Source organism: Monomorium pharaonis, chromosome 6 (assembly GCF_013373865.1).
Source record: "Monomorium pharaonis isolate MP-MQ-018 chromosome 6, ASM1337386v2, whole genome shotgun sequence".
NCBI classification, from domain to species: Eukaryota; Metazoa; Arthropoda; class Insecta; order Hymenoptera; family Formicidae; genus Monomorium; species Monomorium pharaonis.
In genome coordinates this window covers 23493343-23510734 of record NC_050472.1, presented here as the reverse complement: position 1 = coordinate 23510734, position 17392 = coordinate 23493343, and the positions used below count along the sequence as shown (strand labels likewise).

The following is a 17392-nucleotide window of genomic DNA, read 5'->3' as shown; positions in this document are numbered from 1 at the left end:
ATTTATATGTCACTTAGAGTATTATATGAATGTAGGTATCAGCAGTGTATGCAATGTGACACACGCACTTATGTTATAATCTTAAAAATTTATAATATCGTATTTTTGAATGAATGCACAAGTTGCAACAGAATTCATTAAATTTTTTAATATATACGGCTTGGAAAGTGAGATGTATAATTACATTATCCTTTATTCATATAGTAACATACATACATTTAATCATATATGTACTTATTTTTGTAACACTTTATTTATAATCTATTTTTGAATGCATAGCATCTTATTTGCTTAGTTATGTAACGTACAATTGCTATTTTATTTTATTTACAAAATTGCATTTATTAATTTCACAGAATTTATTTCTAGAATACTTTTATTAAAACATATAACAAATATTGCGCTTATCTTGTAATTAAATCTAAGAAATCTTGATAAAAATTAAGAACATATACTTTTATATACTTTTCATAAATATTTATAATTTTATTTGCTATTTATTAAAAGTATTCAAAGAATTTAAAATATGAAAGTTTTTTTATAAAACGTTTATTTCATTTTTTGTATTTTTTAAATTTTGTATTCCATCTATTATAAATTACTTTTAACTGGGACATTCACTTTTGCCCTTTTTTTTTAATTCCGAGAAGAGAAATCACCGGAGAAAGACGAAAGGAATTATTCGATCACCATATAGTGCCTTCAGTGAACTTGTTTAACAGATCTCTTATATACTGACGACATTTGTTTGTGGTGAATTTACATACTGCTAGCCTAAATTTTCACTTCTGCTACCGGCTTGTCCACTATTCCGTATAAATAAAGACGTGACACCGAATCGATGGCTTGTGTGAAAGTATATGCTGTCTTGGCAGGAAGTGCGGTGGATCAGATCACAGTGCACAGTGAGATAAATACATTCCAGTGCTAGATTTTTAAGTGCAAGAAATAATGCGATTTATACTGTTATTTGTAATATTTGTCGCAGTGACAATGGCAATCACTATTGATAATGAGGTATTGTCGATGTGTTGATGTGGTTTAGTCAGTTTAGTGTTTTCACATACTTTTATGACTATTTATGGTTAAATCATGGATATCTCTCGAGTTAATTTATTTGAAGATAAAATATACGAAGATGTGTATGTTAGAAATGATATATATATATATACACACACACACACAAGAAATAAGCATTAGAAATTTATAGTTTTATTATATTTTCTTCGAATTTATTATTAACTAAAAGAATAGATTTCTTTTAATGAATGATTTATTAAATGTCACTTCTTCAGCTTCTTAATACTTAACTTTAAAAATTAATATATAAAATATTATTATATAATTAATTTTTAATATATCTTTGTAACATTAATATAAATATTTAATATTTTTAAAATTTTTATGTATATTTTATAATCAAATATATTCTATACTGTAAGTTATATTTATTCAATAAAATGCAATAAAGATTCAAAAAAATTATTTTTTATTAATTTTTTGTGATACAGATATTATAATCCTTAACATATAAAATATGTTTCAAATAATTACAGTCAAACTTAACCGTACATGTAGAAGAGCAAAATTTGAATAGTACAAGTGGAATTGACAATGATAAAGGATTTTGGGAATGGTTGTTTGGTTCGGTGACACCATATCCACCAACGCTTATAGAACCACAGCAACCAGAAAAATGTTTAAAATGCAGTATGTTTAAATTTGAATTTATTACCTAATAATATTTGTTTTCATTTTTTTACAGTGCAATTAAAGTGAGCGATAATTACTGTTAATTATTACATATCTATAATATTTATCTCATTTTCTTTTCTAGGTTATTATTGAAACTCCTTAAAAATTTCTACATTGTTTAACATATTATATCTAAATTAAATTAAATTGAAAATATTTATATCAATATTAATGGAAAAAAATCTACATGCACATATGTGTACGGTATATGTATGAAATAGTAACATATTGACTCTTTATTTATAGCCTGTGGTTTGACAAACAAATATAATCGTATTGTCGGAGGTGTCGAGACGCTTATCAATCAGTATCCTTGGATGGTCTTACTAATGTATAGAGGACAATTTTATTGTGGAGGTACAGTCATAAATTCGCGATATGTATTAACGGCCGCTCATTGTATTGACAGGTGATGCATATGTTTATAATTTCTGATATTTTGAATTTATGTACTTATATGCGTGTGTATGAAACGATTGAGAATCGATCAGATTGGCAGGTGATTCATATGTTTATAATGTTTGATATTTTGAATTTGTGCATTTATGTCCGTCTGTACGAAATAATCAATAATCGATCAGATTCTTTTTGACAGATTCGATGCGAATAAATTGAGTGTCCGAATATTGGAACACGACTTGCACACAATCAATGAAAGCAAAATACAAGACTTTCAAGTGGAAAAAACAATCAAACATAGTGGTTACTCGACTGTTAATTATAACAATGATATTGCACTCCTTAAGCTAAAGACTCCTATCAAGTTCGAAGGTTTAATGCGACCCGCTTGTCTACCGGAACAAGGTATCTTTTGACATTAATTTGTTTGAAAAGTAATTATTATTTGTAAACTTTTAGATTCCAAAAATCAATTTTAGATCTTGAAGATTTTAAAAAAGTTTAACTTTAAGAACTGCTTGTAAATTGTTCGTATTATAGATTACAAATTAATTATCTGTTTTTAGTGAAAACCTTTGCCGGTAAAAAGGGTATAGTGACTGGATGGGGTGCCACCAAAGAAGGTGGATCGGTATCGCATACTTTATTGGAAGTCGTTGTTTCTATTCTTACAAACACGGAATGTCGCGCTACAAAGTATCCACCACACAGGATAACAGATAACATGATGTGTGCGGGTTTCAAGGAGGGTGGCAAGGATTCCTGTCAAGTAAGCTAAAAGTCATAAATTTTTAATTACTGATAGCAAGGAAATAATAAGACAAGAGTAATAATATATTTTTAAATCGTCTATCTTAAATTAAAACTGAATATAAATTTGATATAAAAATAATATATATTATTTTATTAATTATAATATATTATTTAAATATATTGTAAAATTCACACACAACATACCTAATGAATGAAAAGTAAAAGCGTCAGCATAGAAATTCAGTATACGCGTGTACGTTTTTAACAAATATAAAATTTTAAAGAAAGAATAATAGTATAAATTCTCACATTATAGGGGGATAGTGGTGGTCCCTTGCATGTGGAAGAAAATAGTGTTCATGAGGTAGTTGGTAAGTTCAGAATAATTGGTTGAGTTTTAAATTGTTTGTTATATATTTAACATAGTTATACGATACGAAACATTATGAAACTTGAAGAAATTGTTGATTGTTAATTAAGAAAATACTTTAAAGAAAACCTGGCAAGCCATTCTCATGGGAGAGAAGCTAAATAAATTAAAAAACTTTTGCAGGAGTGGTATCTTGGGGCGAAGGATGTGCGCAACCCGGATATCCCGGGGTTTATACTAGAGTAAATCGATTTCTTACATGGATTGCACACAACACGGCAGATGGCTGCTATTGTTAATATGCAATTTTGATATAGACATATTTATTTTAGTTTATTCATATTTATTTATACAATCAGGCGGAAAGTATCCAAGCTATAGGAACAACATCAATAAAGTGCACAATTAATAATACATATATACAATTAACAAAACTTATTTGTATTGTACAATCAAAACTTTATTGCATCGTGATACACTAATTATTTAATACATATTTATTTATTGTGATTATATACGTAAATACACGTAATAATCGATAGTATGCTTATCATAACTTAATACATGACTCTATGGATTAGTTGTTCCACATCCGGAAACTATATGATAAATTATCTAATCAATGTAATGGATATGTAGTACCTATATAGTAATATATAAGGTATTAGATCGATAATAACACAACAGATAAGAGGAAGTGCATTTTTCAGACCGAAGAGAATTTTGGTGCTTAATTTATGTATCATTTATTAAATACAATTTTTATTTTTAAAAGCTGCGTGCCGATATAATTGCTGGATTTAAACTACAATTATAAACTAAAGCTAGAATAACATCTCAAATGAATTTGATCGTCAAATTTACTAATGATGCAATAAACATTTTACAAAATTATGAAAAACTTATTGCGAAAAACATCCAAGCCAGAATAAATATCTGTGTCTACACATCTATCACGTCATTGTGTAGAGTAAACATTCATCCATTAGATAATTTACTACATAGTTTATCCGAAAGTGGAATCGGTCCTGTAGCATTTTACATCATGAGTTGTGTATGCAATTAAATGGAGTGGTGTATGCAATTAAAAATTAAGGCATGTGTCTTGTTTTTTACTTTGGTCAATATTTACAACATAGAATATATACTTAACAGAAGAAAGTGACACGACTTTCTCTGCTTCTCACAAACAGACGATTTGGAATTTTGATATATATATATATATATTGTAGTCGTTTGTCACTTACAACTCGCTAGAACAGATAGTGATTTAAAATGTATGCATCATATTATTTATAGATTATATTGTTTATATTAATAAGGCATCAATTTATAATTGATTCAATATATAGTATTTTTTCGTAATTTTTATTTTTTATAAACTCTTTCATTTCTTTAATAAAATTTATCTTTTATAAATTTTTTATAAGTAATTTTATTATACACAATCAAGGTGTATATTATTGAGAAATATATAGTCAACAAATTGGTTCCTTTTACTAGATAAAACATTTTATAGTAATTATATGAATTTTATTTATTTTAATATTAAAGCTCTATATTAGCGATTAGAAGATCTTCAATTATTGCATTTTCATTGTCTGACGAATTAGTTTTTTCCTTTATTTCATTGTTTGCCGCTGACTGCAGCCAATATGTCTCCATATCTCCTTTTCCCTTTGTATAATAAATAATATATAATTACATGTGATATATATGTAATATATGTGACGTTATTAATCAGTATATTTTCATAATACGAACCTTTACCCACACAACTCCACGTGATTCAGTATCATAGTGACCTTTTGGTAACAGAGCTTTAGTACTAGAAGAGATATGCACCTTTCCTGGCTGTATCACATAATCCAGTTAAACAATACAAAATATGAGAATTTAAAAACATAAAAAACAATTTCTGAAATGTTTGTAAATATTTTTCAGGCAATTGACTGTCATAAACATAAGACGTAAGTTATATTATGCGTAACGATAAATTATGGTTTTTTGATGACTGAATTGAAATTAATCATTATTAGTTTAGAACTTTGATGCCTGTTATCAAAAATATGATTAAATTGTGGCTATTATAGTCATTACTTCTTGCATCAAAGGTAATCTAAAATGTCGAAATCAATCCATATCGAGTTTAACTTTCTGATATAGATCATATTTTATCTTTGAACTCACGTTGAAGAGAAGTTTCTAAGAAATTTTATACGGCTGTGGTTTAAAGTTTTTTTTTTTTTGAAGAATTATTACAAAATGTTAACACTTACATTGTGTGTGGTTTTTTATATCTGTACTTTTAGTTTTAAGAAAAGTGTAACTTTGTTATGTTTCATTTGTTTTGAATATAAAATCTTGAAAAATAATTCTGGTCAGATTGTCTAAAAGTTTGTGTTTATTTTACTGGTTTGAAATAAACGACGCAAAATTTATTTTAATCTTTACAAATGCATATATCCCATCTTAATGAATAATGTATCTTAATTGCTAACAAAATGGTGACCGGTTAAAGAAAAGAGCTTTAAATCTAATCGTCTAAATTAGAAACTCGTAAAAATTAAGCATTACCAGGCTAGTAGTCTGCATTCTGGAGGCAGTATTAACAGTGTCTCCGAAGAAACAATATCTCGGTACTTTGATGCCGACCACACCGGCAACTGCTGGCCCAGAATGTATCCCTGAAATTCAAGACAAATTCCAGGTAACAATTCTTGCAGGTAAGTTTGATGCTACGCATGCAAAATTATAACAAATTTGCATGAGTTTTGTTGTTAGAATATGTTTTATCATTTATATAGTATATAAAAGATATTGAGAAAATATTTTGGGTATAAATATCCAGCAAAACGTAACACGCAAAATCAGTTCATATTATGCAAGCAAAACTTTGTCCCAATGTGTCATCATATAAGTAATACGTTGATACAAAAATATTTTTGGGGATATTATTATTTATTAAGCCAATTTGTTTTATTGTGGCGGTATGCGATACACACAATCGTTAATCTCTTCATAAAGATAAAATAAAAAGTGTGTCGTATAAATGTCAAGATTACATGAATTATTTACGTTATGCGTACATCCTTGATGTTATCATCGAGATACTTTTCTTTTATGTTCGGCTTCATAAAAAATTGGCGCTACCCGTGTGGAAATTCATCTAGGCATGCCCTATTTAATATTGGCCCCATACGGGCGTTACTTAGGCATCCAAAATAATTTTTAATATATTTTGCAAAATTTAACTGCTTTTATAAATAATATAAGAAATTATTTTTTACAACACTTTGTGTATTGTAAAAATTCATTATTTTCCGCAATCGTCAGCCTATTGCAGAAATTATATTTTGCAATAGGCTGACAGAAATTATTTTTTGCAATAGGCTGAAAATTAAACTAAAATAAAATAAAATAAAATAAAATAAAATAAAATAAAAATTTGTTGTTACTGTTGATAAAAATAATTAAAAAAAAATTTTATTTTATTATAATATTAAACAATTTTAGTTTGTCTCAAGCTAAATTTTTATATTGGCCTAAGTTTGAAAACCAATGTAGGCCCTAGATTAAAAAGCTGGACAAATTGATATTGGACCAAGATAGGTGTCCTAACTTGGGCCTCAATAAAAGTAAGGAAACTTGGCCCTGATTACAACCTAGATAGAATTTCCACACGGGTATCGTCTACGTATGGGGTTTTTAATGTTGCAGCTATAAGTTTGGGCCGCGCGCACGACCCTTGCGTCACTTTTAGTCCGTCTCTCAAAAGCTTCGTTTTAATTACCAATAAATTGTGTTTTACTTATATTATAGTTTTATTTAAACATCGAATAATGCCATTACGAGCTGATAAAGAATGTTTGCATGTGTTAAAAAATTTATTATTATTAAGTGAAAATAAAACAATCTCCAGTTTATATGGATTACGCGGCGCATATTGGTTTCGGAACATAGTCCTTACCTGAAGCCGAAATTTGCAATATCACAAATTATATTGACAAATAATTTATTTTGATGCTAACAAGTATATATAAGTTCTCCTCCTCCTCTAATCTTTAACAACACTATAGAAAGATTATTGCGAAAAATAATTTCAGTCAGGATTTTGTATTATACTTACATAATTTACATAATTTATATTGTACACACATAATGTAGATTATTTGTATTTTACGCGTTAAAGGCTTAACCCTGGATACAATTATTCAAAACGTCGAGAAAACAGAGTCCCAAGAGATATAAGGGAATATATTACGTTCGGTAAGTAGAACGGCTATATGTAAGATGATTACCTATACGGATTCGTATATCCAGTCCGGAGGGTAATTTGAGGGATCGAACATGCTCAATAAGTTGCAAGGAAACATCGGCGATGTTCTGCGCGTGGTTATCATTTCTGTCCGGTGCTCCGCTGGCCGCCATATACACGCGACCAACGGTCTCCACCTATTACATATTGTACGATTATAAATGGTAACTACAAATTACAATTGTACACGTGATCAATAGCATCAGTCATATAATATCTAGCTCAGATAAACTCTGTTCTCGTGACGCAGTTATATGTATATCAAAATATAATATTATATTTTGAAGAAAAATATTTTTGGTTAAGTCAAGATATTGGTCAATCATATTAAATTCTACATTATTATCTCAAATGATATATGGCACTTTAATGTTAAAAGAAATAAATTTACTTTATACACATTAAATTGATCCATCAGCGTATCGAAACAAGAAAAAACAGCATTCATTGATAAGACGATGTCCATCGCTCCTTCGATAGTCGAATAATCAAAGTCGCATAATTCACAAAAAAGGACCGTTATTGATTCAAATGACTGTAAACAAAGCATTTTTAGGTAATTGTTAGACATGACGGAAAGCCGAAACTAATGTTTGCGCACCTCGCAAGTGCTCAACGGACTGGCTCCAGCTCGCAATCGGTCTGCCACCGTTTGCGGAATCATAGAATATAAAAGTTCGTCGCTCCTGTTTTTCCATCGATCTAGCAACGCATAGCTGTTTTCTAGTTCCGTCGATCTTTGTTCTGCCCTCTCAAACATCATTTCCAATCTATAAATAAATGATACAGATTAGATATAGATATATATCCAAAAAAAAATTTTTTTAAACTTACTTCAAGGTGAGAAAAAATTTTTCATTATTTAAAAACACGATTAATACCTTCCGCAATGCTGCCATCCTGCCAATACCAATTCTTTGCTCATTCCGTGAGGATTTAAATCGTTTAGATACAGACCCATATTAAGAAGTTCGTCTAAACTGTTGATTCTGTTATAGTAAGATAATTGATTTCAATTATTCTATAGAAAATGTGTGTAATTATGATGATATATTGAGGGAAGAGAAGACTTACAAAGGACTACAGAGAAATATAATAGCTTTAATATCTTCGATAAATCTCATTTGACCTTTCAATAAAATACTTCTCGCACCTTGGCTTCCACGTCTATCTAAACTACTGCTTGTGCTTGGCACATCGTCTAAATTTATGGAAGAACGTTGATCATTTGCTCTAATAAGTTCTAATTCGAATATCACTGAATGTAAATACATTACCTAAAAAATATATTTATATGTATATTTGAATATAACATTCATGTACGTAGTTACAAGACTTTTAAAAGACAGTTTAAATATAGATAAGGCCAACGAACGATCGTAGCAGACATAGTGCACAATAAATACATTTTTTACATGATTTTTATGTACATGTTTAATTCTTCTAATGTTCTACAGACATTTAGAGGACGTGATTTTACATTTTGTATTATCTTTGTTACAATTGAAAATGTAAACGTAATTCATAAAATTGATGATTTTCAAAATACATCCTCTCGGAATCAGTGAAATTTTACTAATTTTAATGCAATATTTATAATTGTTATTTATTGTAGAAATTAATGAAATATGCACTGTCTTTCAGCGATACTGTGCTGACTTCAATTTAAAGAGCATAATTTGTATTACTTACGTTTCCCCAAGTAAACGAAATTCCTTTCGGTCTTCTCAATTTGAATATCTCTATAACATGCCTGTTTAAGATGGACGTGGTGCCACCCCATGCTTGAAGCAATTTATCACCAGCTCCTAATATTCGCATATCCTTGTTCATTACAACGCCAAATGGAAAAAGGCGTAAGAAAAATGTACAAGATATAGGTGGTAATTCAAGGTCTAGTGGAGTCATTCTATTGTTCTTCGCGATCTGATTCCCAATGTAAATTACAATATTAAGAACTGAATATTAAACGTATTATTATAAATAATACATAATACTGCAGTTAAATAAATAAATTTCAATTAATAATGAACATAATAACTAGTAATAACATAAGTATTTAATAATAAAATAATATTATAAGAAATAGGAAAAATTTAGTTTTTATAAACCAGGTTTTATATGTATACATGTATTACCAATTTTATTTATATTTTTTAAAACTGTAGAATACCTTTTTAAAGAAAAATATAGTTAGATATACAATTGTGTAATTAATACATTATATATTAATAATAACACATTATACATATAAATATAATATATGTATTTCATAGAGAGTAGCCTTCTTTCAAACTATTTCTTTAATAAAGAAACAAGATGCACGCAGTAAAGTTTAAATGTATAAAACTTACGTATTCATGGTTATCGAAATTAATACGAAATTTAATCATTACGCTTCGAGATCCTGGAATATTATGTAAACTTTCTAATACTTTAATATCCAGTTCTGTATTATATAAGTCTTTAGCTATTTGAAATAATTGTCCTACAAAGAATTGTATAGATATGATGAAAAATATATATTGTAAAATATTAAACTGAAGATTTACTTATATTTATATTTTTCTTTTATCATATTTATAAAAGTTCTGATATTGACTGATTATTTTTTCTTATTGTATAATATAAAGGTTAAACTCTTACCCATAAGATAATGAGTAAAACCTCGTCGAGTGCTTCTATAAACTAAAACAACACCTTCTGCATCTATGTGTGTTGTATACATAGAAGGACTCTTCATTTTTGGATACGTAAATCTCATTTGCATGTGAATATTATCTACGCTTTGTAAAAAATCACAAAAGTAACGACCGGTTGCCTTTATGGTGCAGTCATACCTAACAAAAAATAAATTAAACGTATGTATTATTAATTTTTATACAAGCATTTTCAAAATTTACGATATACACGGTAATCGTAATTAAATTAAGAAATGCACATATTGAACTCGTAGAGACATTTTTGTATGCACGAAACTAATGATTATGTAGAATTATATTTCCGATACAGTTAGTTAAATTTCAGAAATTATGTAAAACTATTGATTCGTTTATATGTTCAACTAGTGCGTGTTCGTCTAAATATAAAACTTACCCTAAATTACTAAAAAATCTAACAAAACACTTTCCAAAAAATTGCATAATGTTATCCATAGAATCATCAGTATACGTGGCAAGAGCCATAGCCAAATTTGTCATTAGATCATCCGGATATGTTTGTCTTGTATTAAAAACCATGTGTTTGCAATCAGCTTTCTCTAAAATCCGAAGCCATACTTCTTCGCCAAATTCTAACTGTAAAATATATTTTTTATATTTTTTATAGCCCTCTGTATCTAATATTTTTCTTCTTAATTTTTTAAATATCTGAGATATCTGAGATGAACAGAGTTGTGGGACACTCTATAATATATTAAATTAACAATAAGTGATACTTTAAGGTTACATCTCAATTAAGATAAGAAAGTAAAACTTAATGTAGATATTGATGACAAGATGACATATAAGCTGAAAGTAAAATATTATTTATTAAAAGAGAAATATCTCTAATAATCTTCGTTACGTGCCAAATAAGAGGTTCTACGGATCAATTATAAATCGATTCGGACAATCAAGCCAATTGTCTGGTTCCCCTATGTCAATTAATGTTTCTTTTAGTAGGATGAGAAGTGGTCACGAAAATGAATATGTGATCTTTAATGAGGAAGGCTCTCAAGAGCCATATTACAAATGAACACGCAAATTTAGAAATTGAAACGATCGAATGAAACAGACATATATTCTAAAGCACTTCTTTAATTTTATAAAAACCATTTAGAAATTTAAGCGAAGTTTTAAAAGACTAAATTAAGTTTTATAAAAAAATGTAATTACACTAAAAAATATATTTAAAAATTGAAACAAATAAATTAGTATACATATATATGCTTATAGTATACATAATGCATTTTAATTAATAATCCTTTCCCGTTTTTATATTGTATTATTAAACTTGATAATATTATTTGATATACAGTGTATTACACAATAATTTATTATTATTAAGTAATCTACAAAATTATTATTAAGTAATCTATAAAAACATTATTAAAGAAGTACATCTATGTCGAATTATATTTGAGTTGAAAATAATAATGCATAGCATTATTAAAATACGTAAGTGTAAATGATTAAAAACAAGAGAAAAGAAATGTAAGCAAGATATATTAAAACAAATCGATATAGTCGCTTACATATTGGTAGATACTATTTTTAAAACTGTATACAATTAAAACATCGAAGACTAAAAGGAAGTGTTTTAAATTCATTTATATTCAAGTGCCTCGTTTATTATATATCTACGAAGCGTTTCCTTTGCAAATGCGTGACATGCATTATAAAATGTAAATCAATTGAGAACGATAAATAAAATACATTAAATTAATTAATTATTGTTATAATTTAATATTAATAAATAAAATATACTTATATAGAATATTCGCATGCACATATTATTATAAACTTGTGTAAAAACATTAATTATTTAACATAAAAAAATATAGAAACTAGTGACAAATAATTTTGTTACAAAATAAATAAATTTTAAATTTTTGATACTAAATATCTGGTGTTGAGACATAAAATATATTTCGATTAAGAAATCATGTAATAAAATATTGCTTAAATGTAAATGTTTATAATTGATTTTCTTTGATAAAATATTGAAGAAATAAATGTGTGTGTGATGATGTAATTTATTATTATTTATTACATATATGTCGTATTTGTGAAATTTATTTCCCGTAATGTAGATAAAATAAAATGTGTGTGTATGTGTGTGTATGTGTGTTTTTGAATCAACATAACAATATTAATATTAAATTAATACTACGTAGATTCTGTTAAAATTATATTGCAAGATAAAAATATTTTTTTCAAGAGTATAAGAAATAGAAAGAGAAAAAGATGTTAATTTATTCTTTTCTAAATTTGTATGACTAAGTGAAAAGACTCTGTATTCATAAGTATTCAAGATCATAAATAATCAAATAATAATTAGTATTGTTTGTATTAAATGTTATAATATTTTAAATAACACATTTTTTAATTAAATAATAAATTAAAAATATTAATTATTAAGTTAATATCAATCAATACTAAGATAATTGTAAATAAGAAAATGTTTCTATAAACATTAAATCGCGCTTAAAGCATTGTAAAGAATGGAACAAATTGAATGAAACAAATTGATGAATGACTTTAATCTTGGTTGTGTTTTCTACAGAAAGGCAGCGAAATGTAAATTGCAGGTAGCTTAACCATAAATATATTTGGACTTGATTTAGTAATTCAATATCCGCTTAGTGTACGTTGAATTACTAAATCAAGTACACATACAATTCATTAAAATAGATACTGATTGCAGAAACGTGCAATTAATATGGATTTGTTCAACTTATTAGGATACGTAAGACATGAACGTTTTAATTATAACACACGATGTATAATATTTACATCTTATGTTTTATATGTGTATTTAATGTTTTTCTTAGATTTTACAAAGGTTTATAAAAATTATAATTAAATGAGAACTAATTAATACGATAAAAGAACATGTTATACAATAAAACTGCATTCACATACTTGATAAATGATAATAAAGCGTTTTATTAGAGTTCTCTATTTAGTTCTTTATTAGAAATAAATATAATCTCATTTTATTAACAAAAAATAACTTAAATATATATAATATATTAGAATGTTCATTCTTAATTCATAACATTTATATAATAAATTTTATATAAATTTATTGTAATAAAAAAAGTAACGTCTTTTTATTATATAAGTATGACTGTATTTTTTCTAAAAAGAAATTTCCTATCGAGGAAAGAGAGAACACATAAGGGAAACATGATAGGATTCATTAAAATCTGCGCTGAAAGATAAATGTCTTTTGACGTAAAAGAAATACTGAATGCATTTCTTTAACATAAAACGTGTAAAAAAAATTACCTATAATAACGTTCTTAATGAAAAAGAAGGAAAGTAATAAAAAATTAAATAAAAGAAATCGACCCAGAAAAAGTTTTAGTATTTTGAAATTCTAGAAATTCTTGTTCTTTATCAGCACAGCTTTCATAATTTTAAACTTCTCAAATTGAATATTTCTAGGAGCAGCTGCGCCACTATAATCTTAGAAAACTTATGCGATTTTCCATGTTATATTTTTAATAAAGTTAAAATTTTGAAAAACAAACAAGTGCACAAAACAACTGAAGAAATTTAATCCTGATTGATTAAATTATTTCTTTTTGAATTTCCTAATACAGCTTACTTAACAATTTAATAAAAAATAGTTCAAGGAATGTTAAATGACTACATGATTTGACGATTAACCAAAAAACTATTTTAACAATTATCCAAAATATTAAAAAAGTATGCTAATTTTTTATAAACTATATAAGGATATCTGTAAACTATAAAATAAAATCTTTTATTTACCAAAAACTAATTATAAATAATGTTAGAATTTTCTAAGTATAGAAGTACAACAATATATAAAAAAGTTCAAGTTTTTCATTATAATAATCCAATTTAACTTTTGTAACTATCTATAACTTGCTAAAGAGAAAAAAATAAATTAATTTAAATAAGAAATTATTAATTATTAAAGAACTTACCGTGAAGAAAAACGAAGAACAAATAAAATTTTGAAATTAAAATTTTAATGTAAATGCAGTTATTCTTCAAATATATATATATATTACAAATAAAATGTATAGCTTAAGTTTGCTAAATGTCAGTTGTATAATTTATTCGCACTTTACCGACCTGTACAAAATATTGCACACTTTCCAGAAGCATCCCGTACATTTTGACAAATCCTCACAAATTTTATTTTGTTTAGGTATTTTTTAATTAAATGGCGTAAGTCCGTCGGCGAGTTTATAAAAATATTTTCTGCAATCTTACAAAACGAGCAGATCGAAATCCTTCACACTATTTTACTCCATTATAATCACATTGTTCGGAAGATAAGTGTTTCGCGCCATCAGAGTCGCAAAAGTGATACTAAGTGTCATTTAAACAATAGACTCTTCCTGATGCAGTGAAGAGAAAGAAGTCGAATGGATACGCGGCGGATTCAGTTTCAACTATGGCTTGGGGGTTATTCGGTTTACCAAGGATAGAAGATTGGTGAGATGTACGCGATGCGTGTGCGCAGACTTTATCGTTGTTCCACAGAGAAACAGCGTTTACACCTGAATGTTTGAGCAATAAATTTTAGTTTCTAATCATTTCTTGCGCATTAAAATTGTAAAATACAATATAATTTAACGATAGTAATTTATTATTATACTATATTTTATATAGCTATATAACTATATATAACTATATTTTATAGCTAAAAGATACTTTTATTAATATTTTTATCTTATATAAGAAAATTGTTCCTAAAACAATAGTATATTGAGACATATTTTTGTTTAAAAAATACTTGTGTTTTTTTTTATCAGTATTATTTAAATATTTTAGAAAATCTGTAAATATCTTTTCAATTATGTATTATAGTCTAAACTCTAAAGAATCCCTAAAATTTATCCTTATTTGTCATAAATTACTTTAAAAAAAATAACTATTTTATTTCATTTTTTACCAAAATTTTAACTCAATTTTAACTCACTAATTTTGAGACATTCTACACATGATTAATGTACCAATAAAATTAATTATTAATTAATTAATTAAAACTGTTTTACAATTATTATTTGATTAAATTTTTGCTTAACTAAAGTAAGCAGTTAAAAATTAATGATAAGCGTAAGAAGGTACACACGCAATTTTAATACATTATAAAAGTAAATTAAACATTAGTATAAAAAATAATTTTTATTTATGTTTCAAAAATCATAGACATCTAAATCGATATTTATTAGTATTATTTTATTTATTATATCAATACTATTATTAAAATTAATGACTAAGATTAACAATTAATAATGAACGATTAATTTTATTTTGCAGTAGCTAATTAAATTCAATTAATTTGATTGAATTAATCATAATTAGGTGCAATAATTTATTTAATCAATTCATTTTATTGCTTCAAAATTTAATTAATCAACGCCTAAGATTTCTTTTAAAGCAACTTAAAAAATTAATCGCTTATTGCAATCAAGAGCTAAATTTTTCATAAATTTTCCTAATCAATAAATTGATTTAATTTTTCCGGACGCCCAACATGGCGTCCAGGAAACGGAAATTGATTCATTTGTTCGCGCGGTAGACTTTTATTTCTTCAAGAGTCAATACGAAATTTGCAGTATTGTATTATATTATTACGCCGTCTCTTGATTCATTTGTAAGCCTTAGTATCCCCTTGCGTTCGGCAAGAATGAAAAAAGAATAATGGCAAACTATATTTGTCGCTATAATTTGTTTCAATTCCGTCACATTATTCCGAATTCCATGATGATCATCCGACCCGACAGGGTCTGATGTTGGCGTGCGTGCGTCGCATGACGATGAGAATTCTTACCACGTGTTGGCAAAAGGAATGACGCCGCGGTCCGTTCGTCGTAACAGAGAGACACGAACACATTTGAACGCAGCACGTATACGTACACGGATGCTTGTGTCGGCGGATGCGCCGTTAGTCGGCAGTGGAAACGTAAACATGGCCGCGGAGAGTGGCGACGGTTTGCCAATATCCCCGTCTGAGAAATCGCTCACCGGTAGCCTCGCGTCGGATGAAAATGAGAAAAGTGTCTCGCGTTCGCCGTCGAGTTATTCCATACGGGAGGACAAATGGCCCGACCTCGTCGTATCCAGACCCAGGAAGCTGGACGCCTGGTGGTTGCCGAGACGTGAGTACACAGCCCGATGGTTGCATGGTCCCGCGATTCGGCGCGCTTTTCAAAAATCCGGCGCTCGCGGGCTCTCAGCATGGCGCCCGCGTGTTAAGCGCGCGTGGACTTACCGTGCGCGCACGTTGTTTCGCCATCGTTTCTTTATTGATGATTCTGTGTCAGCTAGAGACGTTGTGCGTGTAAAACTTACGAATACTCCAGCAGCTATATAGTTGCGTCGAATATATCTGACAATTGAGCTATAAATGGCGACCGCACTTTACCTATTATGAAGACTATAGTGTCCAAAAATTTTCCACGTGTACGACATTACGTAAAATTATAATTTTTATATTAGACAAGAAAGTCAGTTAGTTTATTATACATTATAGTTTTTTATACATTACGTATCATTACGTGGTGTAGATCATATTTTTATAATAAAGGAAGGTATCAATATTGGTTTTCTGAAGCGACATTCCTTTATTTTTTTGAAACTAAACATTGCACTGTGAAAAACATGATTTGCTTGAATAAATAAATATATATAACCATGAATTATAGCGTAATACACTCTGAAGAACGTTAATTACACGTAATAGATAAAGAGGAATAAAAAGAACAGCTTAGAATTTTTGGACATTGCTCCTGATTTTAGGCGCAAGATTTTCGATTGTTTCGAATCCTTTAGAGTTGTTCTCTAATAGCATAATTGTAATTATAAGTGACAAAGTGATAAAGTGTTATAAAGCGTACTTGTCCATCTTTACCAATGTTAATTAATTTTAATTTCAAATAATAGTTTCTTTTTATCGTTTTTATCGTATTTACATATTTTACGAATAAGAGAAACCGAGATTAAAGCTAATTTATGTTGATAAATGAAGACGGAAAAATAATTGCACCTTGCAATACTTTACAATGATTTACAACTATGATTATGTATCATATTTGTAGAATAGTCTTT

The 17392-nt window shown here is 27.8% G+C and overlaps 2 protein-coding genes across 9 annotated transcripts in view; one reads left to right on the top strand and one right to left on the bottom strand.

Annotated features, from left to right (window-relative positions):
- Positions 1-581: 581 nt before the first annotated feature.
- Positions 582-3608, top strand: LOC105832500 (trypsin-1). The gene is made up of 7 exons (XM_036288646.1): positions 582-1017; positions 1557-1710; positions 2002-2164; positions 2351-2559; positions 2721-2923; positions 3224-3278; positions 3461-3608. The coding sequence occupies exons 1-7, from the start codon at positions 952-954 to the stop codon at positions 3574-3576; spliced, it is 966 nt and encodes a 321-aa protein (XP_036144539.1). The 5' UTR covers positions 582-951; the 3' UTR covers positions 3577-3608.
- Positions 3609-3719: 111 nt separating this feature from the next.
- Positions 3720-17392, bottom strand: part of LOC105832496 (soluble guanylate cyclase 89Db) — a 169300-nt gene continuing 155627 nt past the window's right edge. For 2 of the 8 annotated variants that reach the window (XM_028190732.2, XM_036288641.1), the window contains exons 3-14: positions 10692-10891; positions 10242-10435; positions 9950-10083; positions 9288-9521; positions 8670-8872; positions 8477-8584; positions 8197-8365; positions 7987-8130; positions 7579-7732; positions 5855-5964; positions 5042-5131; positions 3720-4954 (exon numbers count right to left, since the gene is read on the bottom strand). In XM_028190732.2, coding sequence (XP_028046533.1) covers positions 4826-4954; positions 5042-5131; positions 5855-5964; positions 7579-7732; positions 7987-8130; positions 8197-8365; positions 8477-8584; positions 8670-8872; positions 9288-9521; positions 9950-10083; positions 10242-10435; positions 10692-10834 — 1812 coding nt within the window. In that variant the 5' untranslated portion in view covers positions 10835-10891 and the 3' untranslated portion in view covers positions 3720-4825. The other 6 variants (XM_028190731.1, XM_036288640.1, XM_036288638.1 and 3 more) reach the window with 6 other exon arrangements.

What these genes read in the sequence shown, in the direction of transcription:
- LOC105832500 (XM_036288646.1), top strand. Translation starts at nt 952, where the DNA reads ATGCGATTTATACTGTTATTTGTAATATTTGTCGCAGTGACAATGGCA. An exon ending in AGAAAAATGTTTAAAATGCA is followed by an intron (nt 1,711 to 2,001) that starts GTATGTTTAAAT and finishes CTTTATTTATAG; the next exon opens with CCTGTGGTTTGACAAACAAA. An exon ending in CGCTTGTCTACCGGAACAAG is followed by an intron (nt 2,560 to 2,720) that starts GTATCTTTTGAC and finishes ATCTGTTTTTAG; the next exon opens with TGAAAACCTTTGCCGGTAAA.